This window comes from Ammospiza nelsoni, chromosome W (genome assembly GCF_027579445.1).
Source record: "Ammospiza nelsoni isolate bAmmNel1 chromosome W, bAmmNel1.pri, whole genome shotgun sequence".
Lineage (NCBI taxonomy): Eukaryota > Metazoa > Chordata > Aves > Passeriformes > Passerellidae > Ammospiza > Ammospiza nelsoni.
In genome coordinates this window covers 4,096,355-4,114,944 of record NC_080668.1, presented here as the reverse complement: position 1 = coordinate 4,114,944, position 18,590 = coordinate 4,096,355, and the positions used below count along the sequence as shown (strand labels likewise).

The following is an 18,590-nucleotide window of genomic DNA, read 5'->3' as shown; positions in this document are numbered from 1 at the left end:
GCCATTCTCCTGGAGGCTTTTCAGAAGGTTCTCCTTGTGGTCAGCTTTGGCTGTGAACTCTGTCCAAATCAGGATCTTCAGTTCTTCAGCTCCTGGCTAGAATCCACTTCTGTGGTCACTTGTGAAGCAACCATCTCAATGCCACACATTCGGGCTTTACCCAGTGCAGCAATTGCTCTTCTGGGGTCTCATCAAGTGATGATTTGCTCTTCAGACGAGGGGTCACCAATTGATGGTTTTTCCTCCTCAGTCACTCGGGGTTCACCAATTGTGACAGTGGTCACAAGGGTTGCAGGTGAAGAGAGGAGACGAGAATGTTGACCTCATGTTCAGAAGGCTTGATTTATTATTTTATGCTATATATTACATTATGACTATACTAAAAAGAAAAAGAAGGAAAGGTTCTCAGAAGGCTAGCTAAGCTAAGAATAGAAAAGAATGAATAACAAAGGTCTGTGTCTCAGCAGAGAGCGAGACCCAGCTCTGCCGTGAGGGGTCAGTAAATCCAAACATCCACAGGAGACCAATCACGGATCCACCTGTTACATTCCACAACTGCAGATAGCCATTGTTTACACTTTGTTGCTGAGGCCACAGCTTCTCAGAAGGGAGAAAGATCCCAAGAAAGGATTTTTCACAAAAGATGTCTGTGACAGGGCAGGGTCTCACAGGAAGTGTCTGTCCCAGCGCTGGCGGAGGCTGATGTTGGACAGAAGGGAGAAGGCCACGTGGGATGGAACCTTCACTTGCATCTCCACCTTGAATGACAGCACAGCACCCTCCTCGTGGGTCCAGATTTTCACCTGGGAAAAAATAAAAAAAATTAGGCAGCATGTATTTAAAACAAAGAATTATTAGTGCAAATGTTTAGATGCATAAATGTTACACATTTAGGACTTCAGGCAGATTTTCTCAGGAGTTCCCGGGAAATGCCACACGCCTTCGTCCAGGCAAATCAGCCACACATTGGCTTATCCCTCTTGCCCCTAGAGCAACCCAGCACTTCCCTTTCCAAAATATCCTTTTTTTTCTCCCTTGCTCTCTTCTGTGAACCAGAGCATCCAGAACTAATGATACTTTGAATAACTACTTAAAATCACAGTTTTGCATCTCTTGTCCCCCACCTGTACTATCTAGCCTTGATTATTTTGGGTCTATTTCTATTCATAGGCCTAAACCCCAAAACAGAGAATTCCAAAGGAATAACCTGTACATAACAATGCACACACAAGAAGGATTTGTCACCTCCACGAAACCCCATAAATGGAAGAGGATGGGTACTGCAGAGAGTTTAGAATTAGCGAATTTTATTCCCCAATTCATGTGCTTTATTGCTTCTCAAATCCTGAGAAGTTTAACAGATGTTCATTTGCAAGTGATGCAAAATTCATAAGGTTCATCATCACAAGTTGAGGTTTTGTTGTTTTGGTTTTCTTTTTCTGCATCAAAAAATGAGCAATCTTTTGTTTTTTTCTGCATTTCTGCAACAACACAGATTCTCTGTTTCTCTGGATTGTACTATCTTGGAAGAGGAAATAAACCCCAACTTAATCCAGCAAGCACTTTGCTGAAGTAAAGTTTGGTGTAAAATTAAATGCTAAAGAGCTTTAAAAATCATCTACATGAGGTCTGCATCAATATTCCTCTATGGCACAGAACAGAAATAATGTTGTTCTAGGAGTCTTCTAGACTTGAGAAATCACAAAACAAAGCAGGAGGTGCAGCTGTCAAAACACCTCTCTGCTAAGTGAACATTGGCAAAGCTGGATTATCTCTGCAGCCTTACAAGCCTTGTGGTTTTGTGTCAAATACATCAAGAATGCCATTTTTTACCTTCAAAACCTGTCAAGTCAGCTTGGGGTCATTACAGTTGCAGGGAAAAGGGAACAAACCTACACTTTAGGATCATTCCCCCTTGTGCAGTCCCTCTCCAGACTTCTTGTACTTCCCCCTTTAGGTACTGGGAGGTGCTTCAAGGTCTCCCCAAAGCCTTCTCTTCCCCAGGAGGAACAACCCCAGTTGTTGTCTCTGCCTGTTTCCAGGAGCTGGTTCAAGCTTGCTTTTCCCAGCACCAGAGTTGCCTGCTGTTTATTTGGCACAGCAGTGTTTACTGAAATATTTAACCACTGGAACAACCTACACATGGCACTGGCAGCTTTGCCATCACTGCAATTCCTTATGATTTGTATCTGCCCTTACTTAAGTATCTTATTGTCTACATGCAGGAGTCACTAAGCAATGTTTCACAGCCTGCGATGCACAGGAGGTCAGACTAAAATACTGAAAAAGTCATTTATTGTCCCAAAACACCTCTGGATTGACATGATCTAGAAGTAAACTGCCAGTCACTAACCACATTTCAGAAACTCAGCCTTGGCAGATGCCAGATGTCTCTCCATTTTCTGGAAAACATGCACTGCAACAGGGTTAACACCCTGTTTTCCCTTGACTTTCTTCTGCTTTTCCTAGCAGCATCTTCCTCTGCTAGAACTGGTTTGCACAGGTGTCCTCACTGATTTTGGGTTTATAACACCACTTCACAACAAGGAGGTGCTTTGCTTTCAGATGTCTGTAATTTCTTTTCTACACTTACATTATCCAGAGTCTTGGTTATGTCCCACCCTGGTTTTCCTGCCAGGTGTGTCAGTGCAGCTATGTTGCTGTAACTCAAATATGCCTGAAACACAAGACACGTGTCTGTAAATGGAGGGGTAAGGGTGCATTTCACTGAACATTGCAGAAATGAGGTGTTCTTTTTTCCCATCATTATACTTCAACTGCAAACAAATGTTTATTTTCCTTGTAAGTGAAAACACACTTCAGTAGTTTCTGAATTAAAACACTTCCAGTGGCTTCCTGATGCACTCACACGGCTGTTGGCACAACAATCTTAATTAAAGGACAACAAAACATTATTTTCAGCTTCTCCAGTTATAAAGCTGTGAAGAACAACTTTTACCACCAGGGAGACAATACAGATAACCTCTCAGACCACTGAATTAATGGTTTTGTCCATCTTCCTCTTAAGCAATTAGATTCTACTCGAAAATTAACCTCTTCTTTGCTACCAAGCTGGGTCCATCTCGGCAATTGTTTTTCACAGCAGGCTCAGAAGCAAAGAAAATGCAAATATAGCCATTCTTTATGCTTGGCTACAGTGGATGGAGTTCTCATTTAACCACTCTATAAAGAGAATACAGCCTTAGAGTCTTTATTGACAGGTTTTGATTTCATAGGAAATAAATCTTAACCAAGCAATTTTTATCATTGTGTGCATATTTACATTTGTTGCTCTGCAGAAAAAAACAAAAAGGGAAAAAAAGCTGCTTTAGCCACAAAAACTGGACACTGAAACAACATTTAACTTATCTATAAATCCACCTAAATTCAGATTCAACACCATTCACTGCAGGACATGGACACAGTCAGTGGCCCAGCATGTCCAAACCAGAGACACTTGGTGCAGGGAATCTGGGAATGAACATGATTTCACCTCTCTTTCCACAGATTTGTGCTGTTCCAGTGTTCATCTCTCTGGTGCTATCTCTCCCCCCACTTTTAGCACTTACTAAATGGTTTCCTCGCTGCAATTTTTCAGACATTCTGTGGCTGGATAAAGACAAAAACCAAAACCCCAAACTACTTCCTCTACAGGAGAATTCAGCTTATTCTGAAGAATAATAAAATTAATTCAGAATTCATTTTATAACAGCTGGGGTCATTGAGGGATAAATCTGCAGGAGACCTTAAGGGATCACTTGTATGCACGTGTTTTAAAGACAATTTTCTATCCTTTCTATTGAACTCACTCTTGGATCAGTAGTGAATCATCTACTCCCTCTTTTTAAAAGAGAAATTTCACTGTGTTACACACCCATCCATTCCTCACGACTACCACAAAACTTCAGAGGGTCCACCTGCACTGCCACAGCCTGAACAGCTGCTTCACACACCCAAAAGGTGCACAAATACAGCTTTTTATGCACCTACAGATTACCTGGTTGCTTGTCTCCCAGGCATCAGAAGGCTTGTCTCCTTTAGCAGATAGCATGCATTTTCTAAAACATAATTAAAGAGAGACACAGTAGCATAAACTGGTTCTGTACACGCCTGTGTATGCTAGGAAAAATCACTTTCTATAGGCTTAAGTGTCTTCTAAATACAGGTACTTTATCAATTTTTGGTTTGCAATGACTGCTTTTTCTTTCCAAGAAAGACAGTGAAACACAATAACCTCCAGAGCAAAGTAGTTTTGAGACAAGAAGCCTCTTAACAATTTCAGTGCCACTGAAACAAAATTATTTGTAAATGTAAGCCATATAACAGTCATATATATGTTAAGGGGAGTTTAATTACTTTATTTAGAGGATTATGAAATTAAGTTTTCAAAATCAAGACCTGCCAGTGACCCAGTAATACCTGGTGAGTAGAATCCTCCTCCTGGCAATAGCTTTGTGGTACCTCCTCACACCATCCTGCATGAAAAGTGAACCAGAGAGCAACAAATCTCATTATTTTAGAACAAAGCCTGAAAAATGACAACTAAAAATTATTTATTCCAGATGGGCAAATGCCAGAGCAGAAATACACACAAATAAAGAGTAATTGTGCAATGGCCTTTCTACAGGCTAACCCAAGAAAACTAGTGGTTTACTTTTTGCCTTAGCAATATTCTCTGAAATCTGAACAAAACCAATGTGATAGAAGAGTTGTATTATTGTAGCATCCTCCAGGTGCTCTTTGGTCCTAAAGCAGTTGCAGCTGGGCAGTGCACCACACACATTCTGCTCTTTCTAAATGTGCCACCCACCAAATAAACTATTAACCTAATTTATCATCATCTGGTGTTCAAAGCACAAAGGAAAATTGTATTTTTCAAAGTCAGTTTCTCCTCTTGGGACAGCCTGCAATGGGCAGTAGTGAAACTTACTGCCCCAGTGAGGACATAAGACATCTTGATTCATTTGTCTACTTCCCATCCTATAAAAAATAAGGTCTCTGATGTTAAAAAATAATTTCATTTTTGCCTAGACTGGCTCTCTAAAATTCTTGTAACTGGAGCAGGAAGATTAGTGACAGGTGTTAACACAGCAAATAATTCAACAATAGCATTCAAACTGCTTTAAGTGCTTCATGAACCACTTTCAGGGAAACATGAACTGAGATCTCCATGTCAAAGCAACTGAAAAGCGCACCCACATCATGGGATTCGATTCCCATAGACTTCTTTATGTAGTAGGAGTCCTTGTAAAATATTTGTATTGTGTAAGTGGCTGTGCCCCAATCCTAGTAGTTCTAAATGAGCTACAGCTGTGAAGTCCTTAATTGGGCAGCAGCTGTGGCTCGTGAAGGCAGCTAGGATAAAAGGGGGTGGGTTGAGAGTCCTGACCAAGCAGCAGGAGCAACATTGCTGGGAAGAGGTGCTCATGAGAAAACCAGCCAGAAAGGTATGGGACTCTAGAAATATAATGACAGCAATATGAATACAATATGAATACAATATCTTTATTCACTCATCTTATTCTCGTCTTTTTAAGGGTTTATAAAAATAAGTATTCACTGAATACTTATAAATTTCACCTACAGTCAGTGGAACTTGCACGAGACACAGAAAAGTGGAAAAATCTCCAAACACAACAGATTTTTCTTCTCTGCCCATCAACCACAGAATCTCCAGTCATGAGAACCCTCCACGGAGCCTCTCACTTTTGGAAGACTAAAGCTAACAATAACAAGCCTCTCACTCGAGGGCAAGCACTTCATTTGGAGCTTTTCTCTCCTGCAAGTGTTATGAACAAAAATTCGGTTAATATTTTTTTTTGTGAGAAAAGGTTACAAAAAGGCAGCCAGATCACTGGCCCTGCCGAAGTTCTGCGTGTTTTGTTATTGTAATCACGGGTCGTTGTCGTTGATGGTTGTTTTTGTATTAGTAAAAGCCCTGGCTGGGGTGAGTTAATGGCCCTTCTCCTGAGACTGTAACGGGTGGGGACCTTCCCTAGGCGAAGTTGTACCTTTCTCATAGTGAAGACACCTGAGAAGGTAGGGGGGGGGTTATGTAAAGTGACTCCAAGACCACAATGCAGCATGGGTCCCCCACTGCACGGAGAAAACCCCAAAAACAATGAGCCAAATAAGAGTTGAGAGACTGGAGTGATGTCTGGACGTGAGGAGCCGAGTGCTGAGCCTGCAGAGACGCGGAACACCTTCGGACCCTCTCGCCCTGACCATGGGAGTTGACCCCGGCGGTGAGACCAAGCTGACGGAATGGGAGGGGCAACATCTGACGGGGACATCCCTAAAGGCTCCCACGAGGACCGAATTCCCCTAGCTCTGCCCCTGGTGGACAGAGCTGCGCATATCCTCCTCCTCTGAGTCGCCCTGGGAGACGACGGGACGCTGCAGACCCGCCGAGCCGCCCAATCCTGAGCTGATCACTTTTAATAAAGGCATTAAAAAGAAGAAGAAGTCTCCTGGCCCTTGTTCATTTCAGCTGGGGGCTCTCGTCCGGGATAGCCACGCCGCAAGAGGACTCAGGACTGGCCATCTTGGATCTTCAGAGGACAGCTGGCTACCAGGACCAGAGGGACCGGCTCAGGACAGCGACGCAGAGGAGCACTGGACTGGTGAGAAACTCGGTGGCGGGAGTGGGAGACGTGTGCATGTGTGTGTGAGTGAGATGAGGGCCGGCAGCCGGACCTTCGAAGCGAGAGTGGACCCCTCAGTACTGCGGTTCCGGCTTTTCGCGAGAAAAGCGGCCAGGAACAGGGGGACGTGAGTGGAATTAGCGTGAGCGAAGTCATCTCCCAAGGGGGAATAAAGGGACCCCTGTCGGGAGTTTAGTTCAAGCATGGCTTAAAGAAAAAGGCCACGAGGCCATGCAGCTGAGAGAAAAGTAACAGGTAGCTGTGAAGCAGTTTCAAAGCAGTTTCCAGCCTGACTTCTATAAACAATTAGTCTCTCTCAGGCATCCTTGCATAAACAATAAAGTTCTCAGGCAGTCTTCCCATAACAAAGGTAACATCCTCTCTGGGAAAAGATGGCACCCTGGGAACAGTTATGGAAGTTTTGAGAACCGTTCGTATCACAGTGAGAACACTGATTTTGTTTGATGTAAACAATCAACGGTATTGTAAAACAAAAGGAGTGGTTAGAGTTTTCTCTGTTAGCCTATCATAAAGCTGTATTTTGGAATATGCATGAAGTTAATTAACACTGTTATTTAAAGTGACTGATCGATCAATAAATTTGGAGTTCGATGCATTATAGGATGGTCGTTCTCCCCCTCACTTCAACAGACCCCCCACTCCGGGCGTGTGGAGTGAATTACTGTGTATGAGTGGCACGCACCCCAAAGTCCTGACAAAGGGAGGTCAGGCACTTTTGTAAGTCTCGAGAAGGATTCGAGTAAGATTTGTCAGTCCTGAGAAGGATACGGGTGTTTCACAAGCCCTGCAGGCAAAGTAAGTCCTGACAAAGGAGTCAGGCACAAACCCCAGCGAAGGAGGCTGCGGTTTGCTTTTAAGTCCTGATACGGTGAAGCCTAAAAATTGGCAGGTTAGGCAAACTAAAAAATCAGGCAGTTGTTTTTCCTGACTGAGGGTGTCAGGCACGACCCGGATTCCTGGCCGGGGCTTCGTGTGTTTAAGTCCCGATAGATGTAAGACCTGACGCTGGGAAGTTGGGCAATCAAGAGATTGGGCAGTTGTTTCAGTATAAAGTCCTGAGCGTCAGGCAGAAATTTGAAGTTCAGTGGAGGAGGCTGGGGCTCCTCAAAGAAGGGTTTCCCGGTCAGTAGAGGCACCTTTGGGATTTTTTTTATTGAGACCTGAAAAACGGGATGTTGTAGTAGTAAAAAGACTGGCAAGAGACTGAGAGATATACCTCCTAGTAGTCCCTTAGGGGAACTGTTAGTGAAATGGGATTCTATAGAGGCCACGGAGGGATTAGATAAAGTGAAAATGATCCATTATTGTATGGAAGTGTGGCCAGAATTAGAGGTGCAAGGAGGATGGCCTTGGTGTGGGACCAAGGATAAGTGGATGTGTCAACAATTAAATAATTATCTGACAGCTCGAGGCGATACTGATCCTGAGCAATTACTGTATGTGGCTTGCTGGTTAAAGAGTGCTGTTGAGGATGAAGGGGTGCGAATTTGTAAGGTACAGAGGAAGAAAGAGGGGAATGAAGGAGGGGATGATAGAACTAGTAGAAGATGGGACCCCCTGGATTATTTGCCTCCTTCTGCCCCTCCACCTTATAATCCTCTTCTTCAAGCACCTCAAATGGCAGGTCCGGTTCCTCCCTCAGCTGCCATCTCATTACCACCTGCTCAAACTCCTTCTTCTACCTCTTCAGCTTCTGCTATGATGAACCCAGTATCTCCTCCAGTTCCTTCTGCACCACCACAAGCACCTACTCCACCTGCTGTATTCTCCACCCCTTCTCCAGCTCCGCTTAATATCTACTCAGGCTCTTCTCCCCCTCCTATTGCTGTTCCTTTACCTCCTCCTAGTTGGGACACAAATGTCTCCTCGCCCAGTAAACAGCTATCAGCAAATACACCTGATGATGTGCAGGAAGTTCAGGGTAACCCAGAGAACCCTCAAAGTAGCTTGGCATCTGAAGATGGGCCTTACTGTAGTACCAGATCCAAGACCTCCACGGCAGAGAAGCTCTTTCCCCTCAGAGAGGTTCCTATGGGAGGAATAGCGGGAGGTGTCGGCTTTGTGAATGCTCCCCTAACTGCTTCTGAGGTGAGAGGATTCAAGAAAGAGTTGGGGCATTTAGTTGAGGACCCAGTGGGCATAGCCAACCAAGTGGATCAATTTCTAGGTCCAAATATCTACACTTGGGGGGAGATGAATTCCATCCTGAGTATATTATTTTCCCCAGAAGAGGTCCAGATGATAAGGGCGGCTGGCATAAAAATTTGGGAGAAAGATAACAGTCCAGGACCCCAGGTGCCAACAGGTGAACAGAAGTTGCCACTAACAGAGCCCAACTGGAACCCTAATCAGGAGGAGGGGAGGAAGGCCATGAGGGAATATAGGTCTTTGATAATACGGGGGATCAAAGAGTCAGTTCCCAAAGGAACTAATACCCAATTGGCATTTGAGGGTACACAGGAGAAAGATGAAGCTTCTGCTGCCTGGCTTAATCGCCTAAGGCGGAATTTCCAGTTGTACTCTAGAATAGACCCAGACACCTCAGAAGGTCAAATGCTGCTAAAAGTCCAATTTGTTACCAAATCTTGGCCTGATATAAGGAGAAAACTGGAAAAGATGGAAGACTGGCAAGAGAAGGACATTAATGAGTTATTAAAGGAGGCATTGAAGGTGTATTTAAGGAGGGAGGAAGAAAAAGTAAAGGCCAAGGCTAAGATCATGGTTGCTGTAGCTAGAGAAAGTGCAGGGTGGGCAGGTCCACCACCAGGAGGAGGCAGAGGAAGGCCAGTACTGACCGGTGCACGAAGGACGGAGAGACCTCAAGAAGTTCCTTTGAGAGGACGACAGTGTTATTACTGTGGGGAGGCAGGACACATCAGGAGGTTTTGTAAAAAGCTCAGTCTCGATGAGGCAATAGCCAAGGAACAGGACAATTTAGGAAGGATTCTTAAGGGGGAGGACTAGGGGTGTCAAGGGCTTTTTACTATAGGGGACCCGATGAAACATCTAGAAGAGCCCTTGGTAAACTTTGAAGTGGGACCCCTAAATGAGGAATTTGAATTTTTGGTTGATACAGGGGCAGATAAGTCCTGTGTCAACAAAATACCACAAGGTATGGAAATTGGGAGACAATTTTGTGAAGTATTGGGTGCAGAGGGGAGACCATTTAGAGCATCGGTGATTGAAGAAGTGAAAATAATTGGAAACTCAAGGCAATGTAAAGCTAATTTTCTTTATCTGCCTAACTTAGAAAAAAGTTTGTTAGGAAGGGATCTGCAAGTCCATTTGGGGGTTGGGATTGTTCCAAGGGAAGGGAGAATGGTAGTACAAGTGATGAAGCTGTCTCAAGGAGATGTTGCAGAAATAAATCCTGAGGTATGGGCTGAGGGGGGAAAGAGAGGCTTATTAGACATTCCACCGATAACAATAAAAATGCAGGATGATACCTCACCCATACGGGTTAAACAGTATCCGATTTCCCTAGAAGGAAAGAAGGGGCTTGCTATAGTCATTGAGCAACTGTTGCAGGAGGGAATTTTAGAACCCTGCATGTCACCACATAATACCCCTATACTGGCAGTTAAAAAGGCTGAAGGGAAATATAGGCTGGTACAAGATTTGAGGGAAGTCAACAAAAGAACCATTGCCAGACATCCAGTTGTGCCCAACCCATATAGTCTCCTAAGCAGAATTCCAAGAGAACATGCTTGGTTCACTGTCATAGATTTGAAGGATGCTTTCTGGGCGTGTCCTCTGGCAACAGAATGTAGGGATTGGTTTGCCTTTGAATGGGAGGACCCGAGTACGAAAAGGAGGCAACAGCTAAGGTGGACCCGATTACCACAGGGGTTCACTGAATCCCCCAATCTCTTTGGACAAGCTTTAGAGAGTTTGTTGGAACAATTTGTCCCTGAACAAGAAGTGCAGATCTTGCAGTATGTTGATGACCTGATGGTATCAGGAAAGGAAAAAGATCAGGTCAGACAAACTAGTATTAAACTTTTGAATTTTCTGGGGGAGAAAGGACTAAAAGTTTCCCAAGGGAAACTACAATTTGTGCAATCAGAAGTAACATACTTGGGGCACATAATAGGGGGAGGGTATAAGAAACTAAGCCCTGACAGGATTTCAGGTATTTTAGCTCTCCCGGCCCCAAAAACGAAAAGAGATGTGAGAAAACTCCTGGGCTTGTTTGGATATTGTAAGTTATGGTTGGATCAATACACACAGAGTGTGAAATTTCTGTATAATAAACTAGTAGATCCAGAACCCCTAATTTGGACAGATGAAGATGATCAACAATTGGAAAACTTAAAAAACAAATTGTCTTCTGCCCCGGTCCTAAGCTTACCAGACCTCAGAAAGGGCTTTGACCTGTTTGTGAGTGCAGAAGGAGGGATAGCCTATGGAGTATTAACTCAGGAGTGGGGAGGGTGCAGGAAACCCATGGCATACATCTCCAAATTGTTAGATCCAGTGGCTCGAGGCTGGCCAGTTTGTATACAGGCAGTAGCAGCAACTGCAATCCTGATAGAGGAGACTCAAAAATTGACCTTACAGGGAAAAATTAAAGTGCATACTCCTCATGATCTTAAGGCAGTACTGAGACAGAGAGCTCTGCAGTGGTTAACCGATGCTAGAATATTAAAATATGAGATAATACTAATGAATACAGAGGACTTAGAATTTATCACATCAAATGCCCTCAATCCAGCACAATTCCTAATGGGAGAGCCTATAGAGAATTTAGAACATGACTGTCTAGAATTGGTTTATCTCCAAACAAAAGTAAGAGAAGATTTGGAAGATCAGCCTCTAGCAACTGGAAGAAGCTTATTCATAGATGGCTCTTCGAGGGTAGTAAATGGAAAAAGAGCTTCAGGTTATGCCATTGTAGATGGAGAAACATTACAAATTGCAGAAAAAGGGAAACTATCCCCAAGCTGGTCAGCCCAAAGTTGTGAAATATATGCCCTGAAAAGGGGACTGGACTTACTGGAGGGGGACCGGGGAACCATTTATACGGACTCCCAATATGCATATGGGACAGTTCATACATTTGGAAAAATATGGGAGGAACGTGGGTATTTAAGTTCAAAGGGAAAGAGCTTAGCCCATGAGAACCTAGTGCGATCAGTACTAGAGGCCCTACAAAAACCTATAGAAATAGCAGTGGTCCATATAAAGGGGCACCAAAGAGGAGACAGTTTAGAAGTTAAAGGAAACCGACTGGCTGATCAGATAGCCAAAGAAGCAGCTCTAGAACCAGGAGATCCAGTAAAAATTTTGAAGACAAAAATGACACCTGAAAAAGGGGAGGAACCTATATTTAGTGAAGAAGAATTAGAAGCAATAAAAGATTTAAAGTTACATCAAGGACAACAGGGAGAGTGGTTAACCTCAGATGGACGGGTGTTTTTGAATAAAGCACTGGCTCGGACAGTGCTAACAGAGCTACATAAATTAACTCACTGGGGGAGTCCAAGGACTATGTGATCATTTCCTAAGAAATAACCTATGCATCGGGGTATATAGCCTGGCTAAAGCTGTTACCAGAGGGTGTATCATTTGTCAAAAAGTGAACCAGAAAGTTATGAGAAAAGTAGCACCTGGAGGAAGGGAATTAGCCTTGAGACCCTTCGAAAGCATACAGATAGATTTCACTGAAATGCCCCCAGTGCAAGGATACAGATATTTACTGGTTATAGTTGATCATCTCACACACTGGGTAGAAGCCTTCCCGACCAGGAGGGAAACAGCTCAAGTCGTGGCAAAAGCAATCCTAGAGAATATTATCCCCAGATATGGTATTGTGAACACCATAGACTCAGACCGAGGTCCACATTTTGTGTCCCAAACATTACAAAATATAATTGAGGCTTTAGGAATGAAATGGAGGTTGCATACTCCGTGGCACCCCCAGAGTTCTGGGAGGGTTGAGCAAATGAACAAAACTCTCAAAAATGTATTAACTAAATTGATTGAAGAAACAAAGATGAATTGGCTGAAGTGTTTGCCCCTAGCGCTGTTGCGCATCAGAACAAGACCTCGGGCTGACATAAGAATTTCACCTTATGAAATGATGTTTGGGCTGCCATTCTTGTTAACACCTTATAGCACAGGAGACTATCTGGAAGGGGAAGAAGCTACCAGAAAGTATTTAGAAATAATTGGAAGAACTCTGGAGGGACTTAGAAAGAAAGGATACCTTCCTCAAACTTCCCCTCTCGACACAAAAGTTCACAACATTAGTCCAGGAGATTGGGTTTTGATAAAATCATGGACTACGGGAACATTAATGCCTAAATTTGAAGGCCCCTTCCAGGTGCTCCTGATCACAAATTCAGCTGTGCGGACCAAAGAAAAAGGTTGGACTCATATCACAAGAATAAAAGGGCCAGTCTCACCCCCAGGTACGGGACCGGATCCAACATCAGCTTCCCCCTCTGGCATTGGACCAGAGTCTACACCACTCTCACCCCCCCGGCGCTGGACAAGATTCATCTGCTTCACAAGCTAAATCACCTGAGTACACTGTGGTAAAAGGACCAAAGGATTTAAAGTTGACTCTCAGAAGGAGGAGTCAAAAAGACTGAACTGTGTGGAAAAAATTGTTTGTTAAGAGTTCTAATATTGCTTAAAATGTTTCAAAACTGTTCTGTGTAAACTATGTTGGTAAAAAGTTTAAGACTGTAAATAAGTAATTCTGGTTAAGTTCCCCAATTTATTTCTAAAGACTCCAGGTTAATCCTCTACAGAACACTCCCCTGGGAGGGGAAACGAAAATTGGCAGGGAGCAGACCAAGAGAGGTTTAACCAGAGAAACGGGTAGAAGGGACTCTAAAGAGCTTGGAAGCTTTTCCTCAGTAAAAATTCCCCAAGAGGCAAGGCCGGGTGGGCAGGAAGATGGCCCATACCGGACTCTTGGGAAGGGTAGTAATGATGGCTCTGATTGCTGGTGGTGCTCAGGGGAGCCCAGCTGAGCCGTGCAATGAATGCTACCAACCCCTCTGTGAGGAGGAAGTGAGCTCCTTGTCGAGAGTCCACATCAGTTCTAACCCTGATTGTGTTAACCTCTCCCAATTGGTCCTTTATCAGAAAAATAAGAGAGTGTATTGGATAGCATACAATACTGCCACTCTTAGGCAGCCACTCCTAGGAGAGTGCCCTATAGGGGAAGCCTGGTTGTGCTTTGAATGGGATACTGCTGAAACAAGCTCAGCAGATCTAGTAAAAAGCAAAGAAATGGTGAGAATGGTAAGAAAAACTGTTTCTTACAAGTATTTATATGAGTACTGGAAAAGAGATAAACCCCTTTTGGAACACATTTCAGGGGAGCCTTAAACCCCTAGATTTGATCTCATCTGGCAGCTGCACCGCTAGAGTGATAAAACCAATTTTCTTATTACCCAAAGAAACTGGATCAAGTTTGGGAGTTCATATATATAATGATTTGGGAGAAATTAAACAGAACAAGCAAAGTGGAATAGAAATTGAGAAAATCCAAGACTGTAAAAGCCAAATTCGGACCCCAATATCCATGTTAAACAAAGTTATCCGGCTCCAGGCAGTATTAAAAATAAAGAATTCAATTATTAAGAACATTTCAAACGAAATAAAAAGATTAGCATGTGTAAATAATGAAGATCAAACTCCTACACTTGATCCCAGTGGGTGGGAGAACCTGGAGATTTTCAAAAAGGATGTGTGGGAAAAGGTAGTTTTTCTCGCTGTGTGTGTACTTGGAGGATTGCTATTTTTACTATGCTTATTTATCTGTTTCAGTAAAATAGTGTTTGCCGTGAAGACAAACCTGAAGAAACCAAGGAAAGTAACAAGGTTAAGTAACCATGATTACCAAAGTGCACAAGAGATTTATAGTAGATTCAAAACAAAAATCAGGAGTTGATGCGAGCTTAAAATTTAAGCTCGATCAAAGAAAAAGAGGGGGGACTGTTATGAACAAAAATTCGGTTAATATTTTTTTTTGTGAGAAAAGGTTACAAAAAGGCAGCCAGATCACTGGCCCTGCCGAAGTTCTGCGTGTTTTGTTATTGTAATCACGGGTCGTTGTCGTTGATGGTTGTTTTTGTATTAGTAAAAGCCCTGGCTGGGGCGAGTTAATGGCCCTTCTCCTGAGACTGTAACGGGTGGGGACCTTCCCTAGGCGAAGTTGTACCTTTCTCATAGTGAAGACACCTGAGAAGGTAGGGGGGGGGGTTATGCAAAGTGACTCCAAGACCACAATGCAGCATGGGTCCCCCACTGCACGGAGAAAACCCCAAAAACAACGAGCCAAATAAGAGTTGAGAGACTGGAGTGATGTCTGGACGTGAGGAGCCGAGTGCTGAGCCTGCAGAGACGCGGAACACCTTCGGACCCTCTCGCCCTGACCATGGGAGTTGACCCCGGCGGTGAGACCAAGCTGACGGAATGGGAGGGGCAACATCTGACGGGGACATCCCTAAAGGCTCCCACGAGGACCGAATTCCCCTAGCTCTGCCCCTGGTGGACAGAGCTGCGCATATCCTCCTCCTCTGAGTCGCCCTGGGAGACGATGGGACGCTGCAGACCCGCCGAGCCGCCCAATCCTGAGCTGATCACTTTTAATAAAGGCATTAAAAAGGAGAAGAAGTCTCCTGGCCCTTGTTTATTTCACAAGAAGATGCACTGCAGTGCCCTGTTTGATCCTTGCTTCCCCAGGAAGGCTGTGGTGACCACCCCACTGCTGAGAGCTCACCTGAGTAGTGGGCTTGACCCTGGGGAAGGTGAGCAGCTCCCCTTTGTCATCCAAAGCACTGAAAATGAGAAATGCATTGGTGATGTGCCACGGCTGGTCCTGGATCCACTCCTCACAATTGTAAGCCTCCACACGCACACCAACTTCTACACTGAAAGGACAGTTTAAATAAATCACTGAACTGCTGCCAGTGGTGCAGAAGCAGCCCTGAGACGTTCTGGAGAGGACTGCAGTACCTGCAGGTGCGCAGGAAGCCTGACTCAAATACCTCCTGTAGCATAGCAAATCAATTGCTCAATCTGGGCAGGCACACCTTTGAAATAAAATAAACTATGGCAGTAGCTAAATAGCGTTACCAAAAATAAGCAATAAATAGAATGCAGTCTGTGAATAAATGCCAAGATGGGAAGGTCCTGGCAAGAAGCTGCAATCTTCTGAAGAGTCAATTCTCTGGGAGCAACTCAGCCCTTGAAAATCCCTACATTTCAGAGGAATATTTATAGTCTGAATTTGCAGGAGTGGGATTTGGTGAAAAATGATCCTTAAACTGGAAGTCAGAGAATAATTTTTTTTTTAAAAAACTTCCAGTGATAAAAGTGAAACAAAAAAGTGGACACATATAGGCAGTTACAGATACATGCCTCAAAGTCCCACCTGAAAAATAATTAATTGACTAATAAAAATCCTACTGATGAAACATGAAACACACAGTGTAGGCGGGCACTGGAGATGCCCAGGGAGACAAGAGAGGAGGAGCTTTACCTGTTGTGGAAAGTGTTGAAAATGGCATTGAAGACCAGGCGGTCACCCACAAAGGACGGCCCCCAGAATTTGAACATGTTAATTGCCTTTAGGATGGGGTGTGAACGACACAGGGGGTTGAAACAAAAACACATGAGACAGAGCAAAAACCCATTTTGAATTAGGTAAAATGTCTAGGAGAGGTGAAAAGTCTGTGAGGCCAAAGCTGAAGGGAAAAACTGCTGGCCAGAGATAGTGAGGAGAAAAAGAGAAAAAAACAAAAACGACCACAAGGTCGATCTGCCCTGACCTACAAATTCTTTTGATAAAGAGGAACTGGCGATAAATGTAATGCGGAATGAATATCTGTGAACCTATTGTGAAACTGTATGCATATGTATTTGGAAGGGGAGATAAAAGGAGACCTGGAATCCTCAGAGGTACGCATGCCTTTTGAGGAGAGTATTCTCCGCATGTGTCCGGCGCCGTAATAAACATACCGAGCTTTCAACTTTTATAAAGTTGTGAGGTTTTCTTCTTTTCTCCGCAAAACATTAGGGCAAGCCTAACTGGGAGTTCTCTGTCCCCACAGGGGCAGAGGGGATAGACGAACCTCCAAGGCATGCCCTAGGATTTTTTTTCCTGGTGGGGCTCCGCTCGTCTCGACTTCCCTCCTGCGAGGACAGACAAGGACCTGCTGGCCTGCAGAGGAAGATACGGTATGTACTGAGGGGCCCCCGGGGGGGAAAGAGAGCTAGTGAGTAAATCACTCAGAGACCTCTGAGTACAGCTGATGGAGCAGCTACAGTAGAGACGGGGTTCATCGTTCTGATAGAGCAGACCGCTTGTGACCCTGCGGGTGGGTCAGGTGAACCCATGTATGTGTGTATTGGGGGTTCAGTGCTCTGATAGAGCAGAACTGCTGAACCCGCGTGTGTTTTGTTTTTGTGTGTATTTTTGGTGTCCGGACACTGTGTCGCTGCATGTTTAATGCATTTTGTGGTCAGTGCACTGTGTTTGTAATCGTGCAAGTGTATAAGTGTATGGTGTATAAAAGAAAGTAGATCTACAGTGCTCTACAGTGTGGGGGGGTGGTGAGTACTACCCGTGTTTGAAGCTGCCAAGTGAGGCCTGAGGCACTGGCTGCAGCAGGCTGTGGGGGCAGGGAGAGAATTGCCCCGCGGAAAAGCGAGTGGAGGAAGATCAGTGATGGTATTTATTGTGTTTAAATGTAGTGATTTGTGTAAATTTGGTACATTTTAACCGTGAGTACGAGCTCAGAGAGTTCCTTTGCCATGGATGTTTGGACTAGATCTCTAGACTGTGTGCTGTTATTTTGATTGTGTCCAGGAAAAACTGATGTGAGTAAATGCTGAATTATGGTATGCTGTGTTGTGTTGAGAAGAGTGGGCACTTTGAGAGATACCCCCTTTCCCAGTGATTTTGTGTGGTGATTTTCTTCCGCTGCATTGTGGTAATCTGATTCTCAGATCGTATAGTAGTGTTTGTGGAGATTTTAAGATTTTGTTGCAACAAGAGTTGCATTTTACAGAGAAGAACTATGGTATGGTGATTTATGCTTAACTACGATAAAGCGAATTAAAGGAATTCCAAGAATTCTCCCCCTCACAGCAACTCAAGCCTTGGCTCTAGTGAATTTGAGATAAAGGGGAGGGGTGCATGTGTGTCTGTGTCTGTGTGCATATCATACTTTCGGCTGTGACGAGCCCAGCCTTTTTTGCAAGGCAGTAAAACAAGTGTAAGTAGACACAGTGCTTAATTAGATTGGGCAAGAAGAGAACTAGAAAAGACTGATATTTTGTAAAACGGAGTTTAGATAGAAGAGATAAATTAGTTTACCATAGCAAGTCTGGACTGGGAACAGTGTGCTGTAGGGATTTAGAGATCTCTGTAACAAACAGAATAGCCTGCCTTTGAGGGCAATTTTGGGGAGCCTTTGGTGCATCAAGAGGCTGGAACACTGCATGAGGTTACAGTGGCTGTCCCCTGAGCACAGGGACAGCTCTGGCTGCCCTGTCTCCCCAGGGAAACCTGGAATGACCTGTGGGAAAAAGCTGGATGTGCAGGTATTATTGCAGTGCGGTGTTTGTGAGAAACGCTGGTATTGCTGTTCTAATAAGTGTCAGGGCACATGCCCCGAGTGTAAATCACAGGTTTCTGATCAAGCTGATGAAGAACCTATGATCTTAAGGCTCGTGTGTGGAAATCACATCTGATACCTGCCACCTAGAGCTGTGTGTGTGTAGGAGGAAGACTGAGAAACTACTCTGAAGCTTTATAAAGAGACATTTGGGTGGAAGCGAAATAGGGCAAGGAGAAAGAGATAATGAGAACTGACCAGAGCAAAGAGGTTCCTAAATTAGCCCCTTTTAGGAGGGGCTCACTGGGAGAAGGTTGCCAGTAAGAGCAGCTCAGAAAATAAA

The 18,590-nt window shown here is 44.1% G+C and overlaps 1 protein-coding gene across 1 annotated transcript in view; it reads right to left on the bottom strand.

The window, feature by feature from the left end:
- Positions 1–665: 665 nt before the first annotated feature.
- Positions 666–18,590, bottom strand: part of LOC132086198 (acetyl-coenzyme A thioesterase-like) — a 38,594-nt gene continuing 20,669 nt past the window's right edge. The window contains exons 7-12 of the mRNA XM_059491677.1: positions 16,168–16,284; positions 15,406–15,556; positions 4,420–4,475; positions 3,998–4,058; positions 2,594–2,677; positions 666–803 (exon numbers count right to left, since the gene is read on the bottom strand). Of these exons, the coding sequence (XP_059347660.1) occupies positions 666–803; positions 2,594–2,677; positions 3,998–4,058; positions 4,420–4,475; positions 15,406–15,556; positions 16,168–16,284 (607 nt within the window). The remainder of the gene's footprint in view (positions 804–2,593; positions 2,678–3,997; positions 4,059–4,419; positions 4,476–15,405; positions 15,557–16,167; positions 16,285–18,590) is intronic.